This window comes from Xiphias gladius, chromosome 3, assembly GCF_016859285.1.
Source record: "Xiphias gladius isolate SHS-SW01 ecotype Sanya breed wild chromosome 3, ASM1685928v1, whole genome shotgun sequence".
NCBI classification, from domain to species: domain Eukaryota; kingdom Metazoa; phylum Chordata; class Actinopteri; order Istiophoriformes; family Xiphiidae; genus Xiphias; species Xiphias gladius.
The window spans coordinates 11,116,337-11,129,432 of NC_053402.1; the positions used below are offsets into that span (position 1 = coordinate 11,116,337).

A 13,096-nucleotide genomic window follows, 5' to 3' on the forward strand; every position below is an offset into this window, starting at 1 on the left:
CAAAAATTCATATTCACGGATGTCAGTCTTTTAGAGGGTATGTTTTTGCTTTATTAGTGTCACAAATTCTCCCCTGCTGAGATACTGTAACTGTTATGACCCTTGCACTGAGGTATACATGCAGCACATATACCTGCAATCCTTAAATTAATATTTTAAATCATAGCTCTTACAGATGTTGTCGTTAGGAAAATTGCTTTCTTTATCTTTGGTTACTTCCATCATGCGACAGTGTTCAAAAGGTGAAATAAAAAACGCATACAGACGTAATTAATTGTTTTATGGTGGTACATGACTGCATGAAATCCACGTTTTAATTCTTAGCCTTCTTTGCACACCTGAGCTCTTAAAATGGGTCTTCTTGGTGCCTTTCTATATGTTACCCAGCTCATTCACTGCCTCCTCAACATGGATACATACATACTGTATGTATTCCACAAAAGAAATGAGATGGGGAGTGCAACAGTAACTCAGACAGAAATCAGGTTGAATTCAACAACATTTTTAACGAAGTAATTGTCAACAATCCACTGAATGCTGTAACATTAACAGTGAATAAACGATTTCATTACAATTTCAGGGTCATTTTAAAAGTCTTTGTGTAGCCCTTTGTGGGAAAATTGTGACTTTGGGCTATATAAATAAAACTGACTTCACATTTAATAATTTAAAAATATGATAGCCATAGATATCAGCGCAGAAACTGAGATGTCTTTGAGGTCAAAATGTACCAACATGCACCACACTTCAGAGAAAAACATTCAAATTCATCGTAAATGAATCTTCCCTGGCCAATGCCCCATCCCTCCACCAAGCTTGGTGCAAATTGGTTCAGTAGTTTTTGCGTAATCCTGCTGACAAAATAAACAAACAAACCAACAAACGGACATGGGTGAAAACATTACCTTCTTGCCGGGGGTAATAAAAACTCCACAAGACACTGAAGCCAAGAAAAAAAAAAGCTGAAAGCTTTACATTTAGTCGTCAGATCCTCTGAGCTACAAGTAGCTGCTGCTGACGCAAACCAGGCTTTCAAAAACAAGCCTGAAGAACAGAGAAGCACAAGTATGAGCTAGTCTGGTGTCCAGTGGTTCGGATGCAAAGTTAATGACAATTTACTGGTCATCATGTCACAGGGAAGTTCAGAAGCGGCAGAGATTAAAAGGCCAAATCTTTGGTATCTTATATATTTTTGCCGATGATCGTTACAAGTTGTGATCTGGGATATGAGCAGCACCACCTATTTCTGGTGTATGCCTCATGATATGCTGCCATGCACACCAAACAAATCGTCTTAGTTACATCAGACTGTACTTTACGACTTTTAAAAAGTAAAACAAATAATGACAAGTTATCTGGCTCCACCTTGTCTGCATATGATACAAAAACAGCTGTCAGCAGATGGTTCTAATGCCCCAGTGATTTTACAGGGTTTTTACAATTAGATGTCTTAAATATAAGAATCTTAAAGGTGATTAAACTGTCTTACATTTGAATTTGAAAACATTCAACTTGTTTTATGTCCATGTGTTTAACCACCTTTATTGGAGTATGTCAGTAACTAATATAATCGCTGGTGGAAAGTAACTAAGTACTTTTACTCAAGGACTGTGTTTGAGTACGATTTTCAGGTACTTCAGCTGCTTAAATTGAGTCTTTCAATTTCAAACTTACTTCTCCTTCACTAACTTTCAGAGGAAGACATTGTTCTTTTAATTCCACTACATTTATTTGACAGCTACTATATTTACAGCTTGGATTCAAATTAGACTTTTATCCAAAACCTAAAGCTTATAAAATGTGATGCATTATTAGAGATGAAACAACCCGAGAGTATATAAACTATTAAAACAAATTAGCCCCACACTGACCACCTGCAACATTAAAATGGCACTTACACATCGATGTTTCAATACTAAATGAATTCAATATAACATATAAAACACTCTGAAAGGGGCCAGTCTTCATTATTAGTGCTTCTTTTGATACAAGTGGAAGAAGGACTCAGATCTTTCACTTAAGTAAAAATGCACCAATGTAAAAATATTCCATTACAAGTGAAAATCCTACTTAGGTAAAAGTACTGAAGCATTATCAGCTAAATGTTCATAAAGTGTCAAAGGTAAACGTACTAAAAGTAAGAAAAACGACCCCTGTGGCAGACATATTGTCATATATTTCCCCATTAGATAGTTAATACTGCTGCAGCAGTGCACAAGTAAAATCTTACTGTTTTACCTGTTGGAAAAGAAGCTAGTTTTAACTACATTATATACTGTTAGGTATTTTAGTCTAGTTTAGTCGGGCCCCTCCGAAGTGTCCTAAGATAAATCTGAGGGTCACGAGATGATTAATGGGGCAGGAAAGAAGAAAAAACAAAATTCTTAAACACAAATTCGTTTTCTGTTTTGTTTTGTTTTTGTTTTTCTTGGACGTTGTCTAATCTTTGCTTCTTTTTTTTTGGAAATTGTTACCTCTCCGGGTCTCAAACAGTTATTTAAATGTGACCATATAAGAGCTTTGGTTAGGAAACCTCTGTGTGGTGGAACTGAAAGCAACCTGAAAACTACACAGACATCTGAAACATGACAAGGGGCCCCAGGTGGAAAGTACCTTTTCTGTAAAGACATCACAATTCAAACACTTCGGGAAACCTCTGGCACGATCTTAAACTATATATTGCGTTTTATAAGCCTATCATTGTCCCTATGTCAAATCTTAATCTCTCAGATAAATGTAGTGGAGTAAAAAAAAAAATACATATTTCCCTCTGAAATGTAGTGGAGTATAAGTAAAAAGCGGCATAAGATTGAAATACTCAAATAAAGTATAAGTACTTCAAACTTGTACTTGTACTTACTTACTTTCCACCATTGACATTAAGTATATCGCTGATGATACTTCTGCACGACATACTTTCTTATTAGAATGCAGAGCTTTTAATGACGATTGAGGGTTTTGTTTGGGTTTTTTTTGCGTTGATTTAGATACTTTACTCAAGTAAACAACACTGCAACATTGGATAAAACGACCTCTGTCAGCTGGGGTAGTCGAGATGACAGGAGTGTCTCCTGTGCACCGAAAACTTCCTGTGCACAGGGGGACCGCACTGTGAGCGCTCTCGGAGCGCCTGCCTGTTATTGTTTACGGTCAAACCGATGTAAAGTAGGTCATGGAAAAGGGAAGCGGAACGAGCCACTCACTCAAGTGTCGGGTATCAGCCAAGTGGCAATAGGTGGCTTCAGGGAGGCAGCATCTCTGCAGCGTTGACAGTCATTTTACGCGAGTGCTGGTTGTGAACAACAGGCAGGTAATGTTAACGCAACCTTTTTTTTAATTGTATTTCTTTTTATCCAGGGCTGGTAGCACAACGCAGCTAACGAAAGCTAACTAGCTATAATGTACGCTGGGTCGAAATCCGCATCACCAACCGAGTTATTCCGCCTCCTCCGGCCACCCTTTCCTCATTACTTGGCCCATAAACCCTGAACCCTATAGTCAGGGACATGTACCAGCGGCATAAACCAGCGTACTGACCTACATATAACCACCAGACCGACTTGAATTGTTATGCCACTGACCTTGTTACAGCCTGCTAACATGTTACTGCACGCGCGGCTCAGTGGGTAGCGTTAGCGTTAGCTGCTCTCGTTAGCCGGGGCTAGGCGGCCAAGTGGAGCTAGTTGGGGCGACAACATCAGCACATCTGAGGGCGATTTTAATTTCACTGATGATGGCAGTGACCTACGGACCGGGACCAGACTACTAACAGTTAGTTAGCGTTAGGTTAAGTCGTTAGCGTGATGTGTGTGTAACTGTTTTTGTGGAATGTTGCAGTTAACGTTGTTTCATGAATCGGTGAGCGAAATTTCTTATGAGATTCCTTAAAATAAGACGAAACGATGATGAAACTTAAGATCGCAGGATCAAACAGTAATAAAGTGCCGAAAGTTGTGGCAGATGTGTATGGAATACTAAGATGCAGCATTTTTCGGTAACTAACAAGAAATCAGGGGAATATAATGAAACCACTAAGTCATGTAATTACAAATGTGTATGGTTTTTTTTGTCATTTTAAAAGTTCAAGGGGACCTGCAGTGCAAAAAGCTAGCCAGGTTATCTGTCACAGAAGTCCTCAGTGTCCTCAGTGCATCTCAAGATAAACACGTGGTCATTTTGTCTTTCAGCAGCTGGACTGATGCTGTTCTTCCAACATCTGGACTAAACCTGAACTGGCTTGTCAGGTTCTTCTACCCGCGAGACAGCGAGTTACTGCCATGTCTAGACGAAGCAGGAACAGTCGCGCATGGAGATACGTCTGGGGTGGGATACGGCGGGATGCTGATGCCCGGGCACTTGTTTTGGCCTCTGAAAGTGAGGAATGGAGCTATGACCGCCTAGAGGTAAGCTCACAGCATCTGAACAGATAAGAAGTGTTGGAGATCATTAAGTAAGTTTTTGTTTGTGTCATATGATGCCACTTGTTTGCACTGTAGGTGGGGGCGAGGATGTGTCCCCACAAGAAGGTTGGCAAAATTCAACTCAGGGATCCCTGTCAAACTGAAAGCCTTTAGTTTGCCTTAGGCTATTATTAACAGTATGTGTTTGTTGTTGCTCGTGTCTAATGCTTGAAGCTAAAGGTTAAGTTGTTTACATGTTTTGTATCAGAACTAATCATTTTTCCACAGAAGGGAAAGCAACATAATGTCTGCCTTTTACTTTCAAACTTTAGAGATGCGTATGTTTTTCAGTGCAAAACCCAATTTCTTTGTAACAGCCTAACATCCAAAACCAGTGCTGTGTAGTTACATGAGCAATGATGCTGAAGCTTGACTCTGCTCGCTCTTTCTGCATTGCTGCTCCAAAGTACAGTGATTCAGACTCTGAGGCCGACTTTTCAGCAGTGATGGTCCCTCCAGTCCCCAGTGCAGTGCCTGTCACCGGAGAGTCCTACTGTGGCTGCGATTCCCAGGCTGAGACCAGCTACAACCCTCGCCTGCGAGGTTTTCACCAAATTAGAGACTGCCACTGTGGAGAGGATGACCAAGGTACAAGACAGCTGCTGAATTTCAAGGGTTAACTGATATAGGTTAACTAATTTTATAATTTATACGGTGATTACGTGATGTCGATTGAGTTACACGACTGTATCCAGTCATGTTATATTTTACTGACCTCTGTAATTTGTTCAAAAATTGAGCATAAAATAACATTTTTGTCTGTTAGTTGATATTAGGTAAAATAAATTTAAGTAAATTTCTTATGCCTTTGGCCTTGAATGAATGACTTCTGGTGTTTTAGAATTTGAATGGGTGTGGGATGCCAGCAGCCGATCGACAGCAACATTACTGAGTTGCGACAATCGCAAAGTGAACTTCCATTCTGAATACAGCTGTGGTACAGCTGCGATCCGTGGCTCCAAAGAGCTGTCTGAAGGGCAGCACTTCTGGGAAATCAAGATGACGTCCCCAGTGTATGGAACAGACATGGTAAGACTCTAATCCCTTACCTGCTTACATTGGACTGCTTTTATTATATGATGTCATTTTCAAAAAAAAAAAACTAACAAAAAGAAACAAAAAAAATCCAAAGTAGAGCAAAAGTTTTGTCTAAGACAAGGCCTTAATAGATGCTTTGTGGAAGCTCAAGTTCATTTGTTTTCTAAATGTTTTTTCATTTTTGTACAGATGGTGGGCATTGGTACTTCTGATGTCAACCTAGACAAATACAGACACACGTTCTGCAGCCTTTTGGGAAAAGATGCAGACAGCTGGGGTCTTTCTTACACTGGTAAGCACAACACAACACGCTATAATGTAGCAGTGACTGATCCTAATGGTTATCGTATGAGTTAGACATCATTGGTTGTCTTTGTTTTTTCAGGCTTGTTGCATCATAAAGGAGACAAGATGAACTTCTCTTCTCGGTTCGGACAGGGGTCCATCATCGGAGTCCATCTGGACACATGGCACGGCACACTTACTTTCTTCAAGAATCGAAAGTGTATAGGTCAGTACCGGCAGGCAGAGTCTACTATTGATCGGAGTGCTGGTGGTTTGATTCCTCTTTTAACTAGAATGGCACTCAGTAGAGTGTATACCTCTGCCAAGGACAATGTCAGACAACATGCACCAGACTTCAGAGAAAAAAAAAATCAAATTCATAGTAAATGATCCGGATCTGACCCAAAATGAAAATGGTTCTTCCCTGACCCATGCCCCATCCCTCCACCAGGTTTGGTGCAAATCGGCTCAGTACTTTTTGCGTAATCCTGCTGACAAAATAAACCAACAAACAATACAAAAAACAGATGTGGGTGAAAACATAACCTCCATGGCAGAGGTAATTACGTGATCTTAGTGACTTATAGGGATGCACCAATCAGGTTATTTTTTGATAACAGTTCTGGTACAAGTACTGGTTACCACACATTGGCCAGGGATGCTGTGGCACTAAAAACTGAGTCAGTGGGCTGCGATGACTGTAACTGAGAGTGGAAACACAGAATATGATAATGGCATTAACAGTGAAACTGTAATGTGAATAGGCATCTGGCCGATATCAGTCTGGCGTATCCGATTGGTTTCTTCAGTACTTTGTACAAATTTAAAAACCTTTACAACTGCATTAGAAGCGTTTCTATGATATATTTTTTAATGAATGCAAAATCAGGAACAATAAGACTATATGTATGACGCATCCCTATGCACATAAAAAAAGGGATGCAGAGCATGTTGCTACACAGCTTATACATCACACACATGCAAAACTGAACGACCGTTTAGACATTATAAATGTGTACACATTTATTTACTGGGGATTCTGTGCGGTGTGGTGTTGGAACAAGATATAACACGAACATGAAAATTTTTTTCTCTTCTCATTCTTTCTTTCTCAATCTAGGTGTTGCTGCCACAGAGCTACAAAATAAGAGATTTTATCCCATGGCGTGCTCCACAGCTGCAAAAAGCAGCATGAAGGTGATCAGATCCTGCTCTGCGCCCACCTCCCTGCTGTACCTTTGCTGTGCTCGTCTTCGCCAGCTGCTGCCAGACTGTATGGACACCCTGGACGTGTTGCCGCTGCCGCCAGGCCTTCGTCAGCTGCTCCACAACAAACTGGGTTGGGTGCTCAGTCTCAATGGTGGCGCCACAGAAGAAACCCCAGATGGGCCTGAGCGCCCCTCACAATTGCCTGTCCCTCCCTTGGCCGGACCGTGCTCCTCTGAGAGTGACTCAGAGGGTTGTACGTCTGACCCTGAAGCCTGTCAGAGGAAAAGATGCCGCTGGACATGACTGGACAGCTTGAATCCTACCTCCTCATTAACACTGGCAGAGGTCACTGTCCTATGGCATCTAATATAGTGTTACCTCTCTCAAGCTTTCCTCAACGTCAGTGTTACACAGTAGTGAAGAGAATAACCAGGATCAGTTGAGCAGAGAGAGTGGTACGTAGGTCAAAAACTGTGAGGGCAGTATTCCTGCCATTTTATTACTGTGATCTTCTCTCATGCCATTCACATGTCTTCATGCTCATCATACACTCTATATCCAAAACCAGCTTCAGTAATAAGTTAAAAGATATGAATTAATTTTTTTAGTTAGCATAATTTGTTGCGGATCTGTTGCCATTCATGAATGGGGATTAGTGAAATTGTGCACGAATGGTACACTCAACTGTACAGTGTGACACTGAAGTAAAGTAAGGGTATATTTTGGTGGTAGTCATGGTATATTTACGGAGCAGGTGTTTCAAACATGAGAGACTGTTTAGGTATTTCCTGTGTTTTTTATCCTGTATGCAAATATTGTACATTGTTCTTAACCTAAACGCTAACCATGCATTATCAAAGTAATCTGTTACCAGTTTCACTGGCATCTGCGATTTTGTGGTTTCACAAATGTTAGAAGGAGGTGGAATGAACCTTAGTGCACTTTGCAGCTTTCAGTCTCTCCAACAATGAAACTATTCCTCTTTGTCTGTCATGGAACAGCTCTCATCCCCAAACCACTCATGCACGTCTGATAGCTCATCAGATTATCGAAAAAAGTTACAAGTGAAATATTTGTTACATTCATAGCAACATCAACCTGTCACTTTTTTTTCTCTCACTTGACTTGAAACAGTTATGGTAGTTGTTTGTAGAATGATTGGATATCCTCTTTTCTAAAAAAAAAAAAAGATGTTTTTTTTTTTAGTTTTTTAGTGTTTCTTCTTTTAAATCTATCAATCACTCAAATGAAATGAGAACGGTCACACCTTTTTTTTTCATTGCTGTTACACCTTATCGTTTTTTAGAACGTTTTAAAAAGTGAGTTGTTTGATTGACAAAATATGAGATTATGAGCAGTTTTAACGTTAAACTTTTTGTACTGATCTGATGATGCAATAGCATTGTTTTGGTTTTCCCCAAGGCCTTGTTCCATCCTTTTCCTTAACAACTCCTCTTGACTCTTAATTCACTAAGGTTGTACTCTATTCTAAATAATTTCCGTATCATACACTCAGCCCCTCTTGGCCTAAAGTATGGCTGTAGAAAGGTGCTAGATGTTTTGATATGTCTGGGGAAAACTTGTCACAGAATACAGACATTTTACAGTCACCTTTGCAGCCTACATGGGCTGAGTGGCGTTAAAAGATCATTATAAACAATTAATTAATACGAATGACTGAGGAGGGGAATGTTGCCCCTGGGTCGGATATTTGGATAATTCTTTATTTAAATTCTTTTAGAGCACCAAACCATAACAATGTAAGTATAATAATAGTGTTTGGCCCAGGTGTTGAAGCTACACAGTTTGCCAACTGCTGCCTCGGGCACCAGTCTCTGATGATGTTTACTCCAAGAGGTCTTGGTTTAGGTAGCTATACGCAAAGATTTAAGATACTATGCAACACAAGCAATTTCTGTCATAATGGTTTTCAGAAGGAATGGGTGTATCGGGGTGGCATTATGGAAACACTGGCACAACAACAGTGGTGATGGCACCAGAGGACCATGCTCATCACTCATGAGTAGTGACATTTAACACTCAATTCTGTCCAGTTGAGTATTGATTTATCAAAAACCCCTCTCAGTAGATCTATTAATTTAACCACAAAGAGGTTAGTTGTAGTCCAGCAGATGTATTTTTTTGACTTCTTTCACTGTAGTGGTCTTATCATTGATGCATCCAAGCACTTTTTCTTGCTGTTAAACTGTAAATAGGAAAATTCGAAGTGTTTCTTCTAAACCATGTCATATTAATAAAACTGTTTGTGGGGGCCTTTACTGGCCTTTTTCTGTATAACTGATCAGCATGCTTTTCAGCTGAAAATAAATGAATGCTATATATGCACAGGGACTGGACTGGATTACTACTACTACTACTTTGAAGCCTCTGAGATCACAGTAATATTTGAGATTTTTTTGTTCGTTTGTTGGAAGTTAGAGATATGTGCTGGGGACAAAAGTTAGTGTTGATGGCAGACCAGCAGTTAGAGAGGACTGACTCTTGCTGTGAATGATTTTTAGCAGTTGCCAGTGAGTCATTGCCTTTTCTGCCAAATCCCTCAGACGGCACTGACATCCTCCCTGCCCTGTGCACGTTGGCTGGAAAAGTTTTAGTTTTTCCAGTAGTTAAGATGGGCCCTTGGACCATATACCTATACTGCCTGATGATAGTCTTAGAATAATAGTATACTGTATTTCTAGACATAACTAACAGATTGAGGTCTTTATAGATGTCCATGATTTCACATGCTGACAGGGCAGTAACAGTTATTTGTTTACACAGCATTAAGATTACTGCTTCAAGCAAGTTTTATTTAATACAATTATCACATAAATGTGTACAGTAATCCACAAAGAGAGGGATCTCATTATTTAAACAGTCAAAAAAGCATAGAACAAAACTAAACTGAAGACAGCACAGTTAACTGTTTACACCAGCAGCTACAATCTGATGACTGACTAATTGTTACAAGTTCTGATTGCTTTTCTCAACTAATTTCACATAAGCTGGGGCTGTAACACTTAAATACATTGTTAAAATGTAAAACAGGTCGTGGTCTTTGTACACTTTGCTTTGAGAATATGATATTTCCAAGGTAAAAAATAAACAATTTAATAAGATTTCCAAGTGTTTGTGTCAACAAAAACAAAAAACTCTAAATCAGTCCAAATAATCAGGAGAGGTGATGGAAGATGCTTTCCAATAGTCCATATCAATTTTAAACAATTCAAGAACAGTTTCCACATAAGTTCCTCAAACATCTTTCATAAACCTCTCCTGCTGTATATTACTGAGAAATCCATTTTAAATTCAATTAAATCAGTAGAAAGGCCATTATAATATTTTTTTCTTGAAGTGATAAGACAACTTCAGACAGAGAAAATAGTAAGTTATTTTGATTTAACAAGTATTTAGATGTGGAAAAATCTTCAAAGGTTATTAAATATTAGCTCGTATAAAATATCTGGAAAACTGTTATGATTTTAGTATTCATCCAATCACTGTTTTTTTTTAAATGTGCTCCCTGAATTTGTCTCATGTGGAACCAAAGTACGCTAGCAGTTCACACGGAGTAGTTTGCGTTCGGACCAGGTGAGCGGAGGTTGCGTGCCGTGCTTGCCCGCTGAGGTCAAGCGAAACTGGTCCTGCTCATCAGGGACGTTGAGGTATTTTTAGCATACATATCTGCAGGTTATAAACAGTATCGATGCATCAGCAATAGTTCGTTAAAATTAATCAGTTGGCGCCATTATTCGAAGTGATTTTATAAGTTGTTTTGCCATCTAACGCCAGCTAACGGCTAGCTCAGGTTAGCCTGGTTACTGCAGGGGCTGTAATGTGTTTATGCTCTCCACTCACAGACTGCTGACAGACTGACAGGTGTTGCTCTCTTCTGTAAACAGCAGGCACACGCTACCTTACGTTCAGATGTAAGTAAATGAATTTCCACTTTGGCAGGACCAACCAGGATCGCAGAGGAGCCGCTGTAACATCACACAATCATGGTGAAGAAAAGGCGACTTCGTCTCATAGCCGAAATGGCTCGGAAGATCAGGGCGTACCGCGAGCTCAAGTCCCGGCCGCGGGAGTCCCAGAAGTACGCCCTGGACTATGACACGATGAAGCGGCCTCTCACGGGGAAGATGCTCCCCGTGCTGGCCTGGCCGGATGTCCGCAGGGAGAGCCGCCTCTTCTCCCTGCTGGCGGGCATGAGGCTGTTTGGAGTGGGCCGCCTCTTCACCCGCAAGTCCTGGCTGGACGACCACACTGAGCCCAGCTACTGGCAGATCACCAAGGTCAAGGTGGACTACACGTCTGAGGTGAGAGCTGCCACATCCATTCAGTGGGACATAGTGTAATGTCTGCATATTGTCAATATAAATAGGTGTAGAAATGAGTGATAATATACAGGTCTGTTATAATATGTCCTGTAACCAAAGTACAACTGGTTTCTTGTGATTTCTAGAACATGGATCATGGCAAGGCATGGGGGATCCTCACCTACAAAGGTAAGACTGGACCCTGTTCACTTGATTTGAAAATGGAGGGGTATACTGGAAAAAGAAGATTTAGTGAAAACTCTGAGTTTGATAACGCTGAGATAAGGAAGGGATGAGGTCTGACGCACCGTTTCATTTCCTCATTCTTACATTCCATATGAAAGCAGAGATCAGAGCACGTTAATTTGCAGAAGTTTACATTGGGAGAAGAAGAACAGAATATTAGTATTATTTAGTTTTCTACTTGAGGCGTATGTTTACTAATGTTACTGCTTTTATGATCCAATCGGTCATCAATTTAAGGACAGAGACAGCGATCTCTTACATTCAAATATTACACATTGTGGATTCATCCTCAGCTCAGCATAAACAGTCCCATCTTTAGAACAACACTGCTGGTGTTAACTTTGTTCTGTTTTTGTGCTTGGCAGGAAAACAGGAGAGCGAGGTCAAGGAGGTGGAGAAGGTGATGTACCACGACTGGCGCCTGGTTCCCAAACACATAGAGCAGCAGTTCAAGGACTTTGAGCCGCTCCCTGAGCCGCCTGTGCGCTATGTCCCCTACCCCCCCCTGCTCCGCGCCATGATGCTGGCCCAGCACAAAAAAGCAACGGGAAGCGTACTGGCAGAGGAGCCCGCCTTACCTTTAAAGAGGGACGTCCAGCTCAACAAAGACTATTTCCGCAAGCAGGAACAAGAGAGGCAGAGCAAAGAGGGGACAGCGGTGTGATACTCCGCCGTGTACATGCTTCGCTAATGTTGGACATTTTGGACCAAATCAGTGTTGACAGAAGTGGTCATCGTCTTCTGTCCGAGTACACTTGAAGCCCTTGCCTCAAAGTCCTGATAAGTCCTGGACTCAAACGAAGTCTCTGCTATTTTCATCTTAAGCACGCCTCTCTGTGTGTAATATTTATCTTTGTGATGTGCTGAATATTAAATCCGAGGCCACTCTAAGTGACTTTTTTTATGCAATATTTTTTGTGCATGCAGTATAGATTACTTATAGACTACATTCATGGGGCCTACATTCATGTCACGTAGTGAAATTTAAACACCTTGAAATCACCTTTTTTGTGCCATCAAAGAGAAGGCATGTGTCAGCAGTTTTGACCACTGACCACACAGCCCAAATATGATTCATGTGATGTGAAAGGCTGAACACCCACTTTCTGCCCACTCAGGTGTTTAATGTGTCCTGCTCGTCCTGCAAAACGATTGTGGGGTACATGATCAGTTTTACATTGTGTTTAGTCCGTTGGCCAAGGGAAAATTGATCTCAGTCCTGATATACAATAAAAAATTGGAGATTTTTTAGGATCCTACAGCATTATCAAACTTTTAATAATCCCTGATATCTTATATTTGTTGACTTCTATAATATTGCCATTAAACATAGTGTTCTTCCATAGGATTACTGTAAGATTTTCATATCTACATTCAAGCTTTACTTAGTAATGTGTGTCAAATATACAGTGATAGGTCCCTGTTGTCAGATTTCATTTTGTCAGGCCACTACACTATACTACTGCAATCAGGGGGGACTAACAAAGAAATATGCTGAAAGAGTAATTAAGTTATTTTATTTGATTTATTATGCAC

The 13,096-nt window shown here is 40.4% G+C and overlaps 2 protein-coding genes across 6 annotated transcripts; both read left to right on the top strand.

Annotated features, from left to right (window-relative positions):
• Positions 1–3,065: 3,065 nt before the first annotated feature.
• Positions 3,066–8,100, top strand: spsb3a (splA/ryanodine receptor domain and SOCS box containing 3a). 4 transcript variants are annotated; one of them, XM_040154898.1, is made up of 7 exons: positions 3,066–3,310; positions 4,188–4,403; positions 4,868–5,048; positions 5,302–5,489; positions 5,688–5,790; positions 5,884–6,009; positions 6,904–8,100. In XM_040154898.1, exons 2-7 carry the CDS (start codon positions 4,278–4,280, stop codon positions 7,293–7,295), a joined length of 1,116 nt encoding a protein of 371 aa, XP_040010832.1. In that variant the 5' UTR covers positions 3,066–3,310; positions 4,188–4,277; the 3' UTR covers positions 7,296–8,100. The 4 variants fall into 4 exon arrangements, with proteins under 4 accessions (XP_040010832.1, XP_040010839.1, XP_040010848.1 ...); XM_040154905.1 differs by having other exon boundaries at positions 4,191–4,403; XM_040154914.1 differs by lacking the exon at positions 3,066–3,310 and adding an exon at positions 3,470–3,858.
• A 2,443-nt stretch (positions 8,101–10,543) lies between these two features.
• Positions 10,544–12,807, top strand: mrps34 (mitochondrial ribosomal protein S34). 2 transcript variants are annotated; one of them, XM_040155943.1, is made up of 4 exons: positions 10,544–10,660; positions 10,856–11,314; positions 11,461–11,503; positions 11,926–12,807. In XM_040155943.1, exons 2-4 carry the CDS (start codon positions 10,997–10,999, stop codon positions 12,222–12,224), a joined length of 660 nt encoding a protein of 219 aa, XP_040011877.1. In that variant the 5' UTR covers positions 10,544–10,660; positions 10,856–10,996; the 3' UTR covers positions 12,225–12,807. The 2 variants fall into 2 exon arrangements, with proteins under 2 accessions (XP_040011877.1, XP_040011865.1); XM_040155931.1 differs by having other exon boundaries at positions 10,953–11,314.
• The last annotated feature ends 289 nt before the right edge of the window (positions 12,808–13,096 follow it).

Bases quoted from the DNA above. Each gene is read 5' to 3' on its own strand.
- spsb3a (XM_040154898.1), top strand. From the start codon at position 4,278: ATGTCTAGACGAAGCAGGAACAGTCGCGCATGGAGATACGTCTGGGGT. The intron at 5,049-5,301 runs GTACAAGACAGC...CTGGTGTTTTAG, and splicing joins CTGTGGAGAGGATGACCAAG to AATTTGAATGGGTGTGGGAT. The intron at 5,791-5,883 runs GTAAGCACAACA...TTGTTTTTTCAG, and splicing joins CTGGGGTCTTTCTTACACTG to GCTTGTTGCATCATAAAGGA.
- mrps34 (XM_040155943.1), top strand. From the start codon at position 10,997: ATGGTGAAGAAAAGGCGACTTCGTCTCATAGCCGAAATGGCTCGGAAG. The intron at 11,315-11,460 runs GTGAGAGCTGCC...TGTGATTTCTAG, and splicing joins AGGTGGACTACACGTCTGAG to AACATGGATCATGGCAAGGC. The intron at 11,504-11,925 runs GTAAGACTGGAC...TGTGCTTGGCAG, and splicing joins GGGGATCCTCACCTACAAAG to GAAAACAGGAGAGCGAGGTC.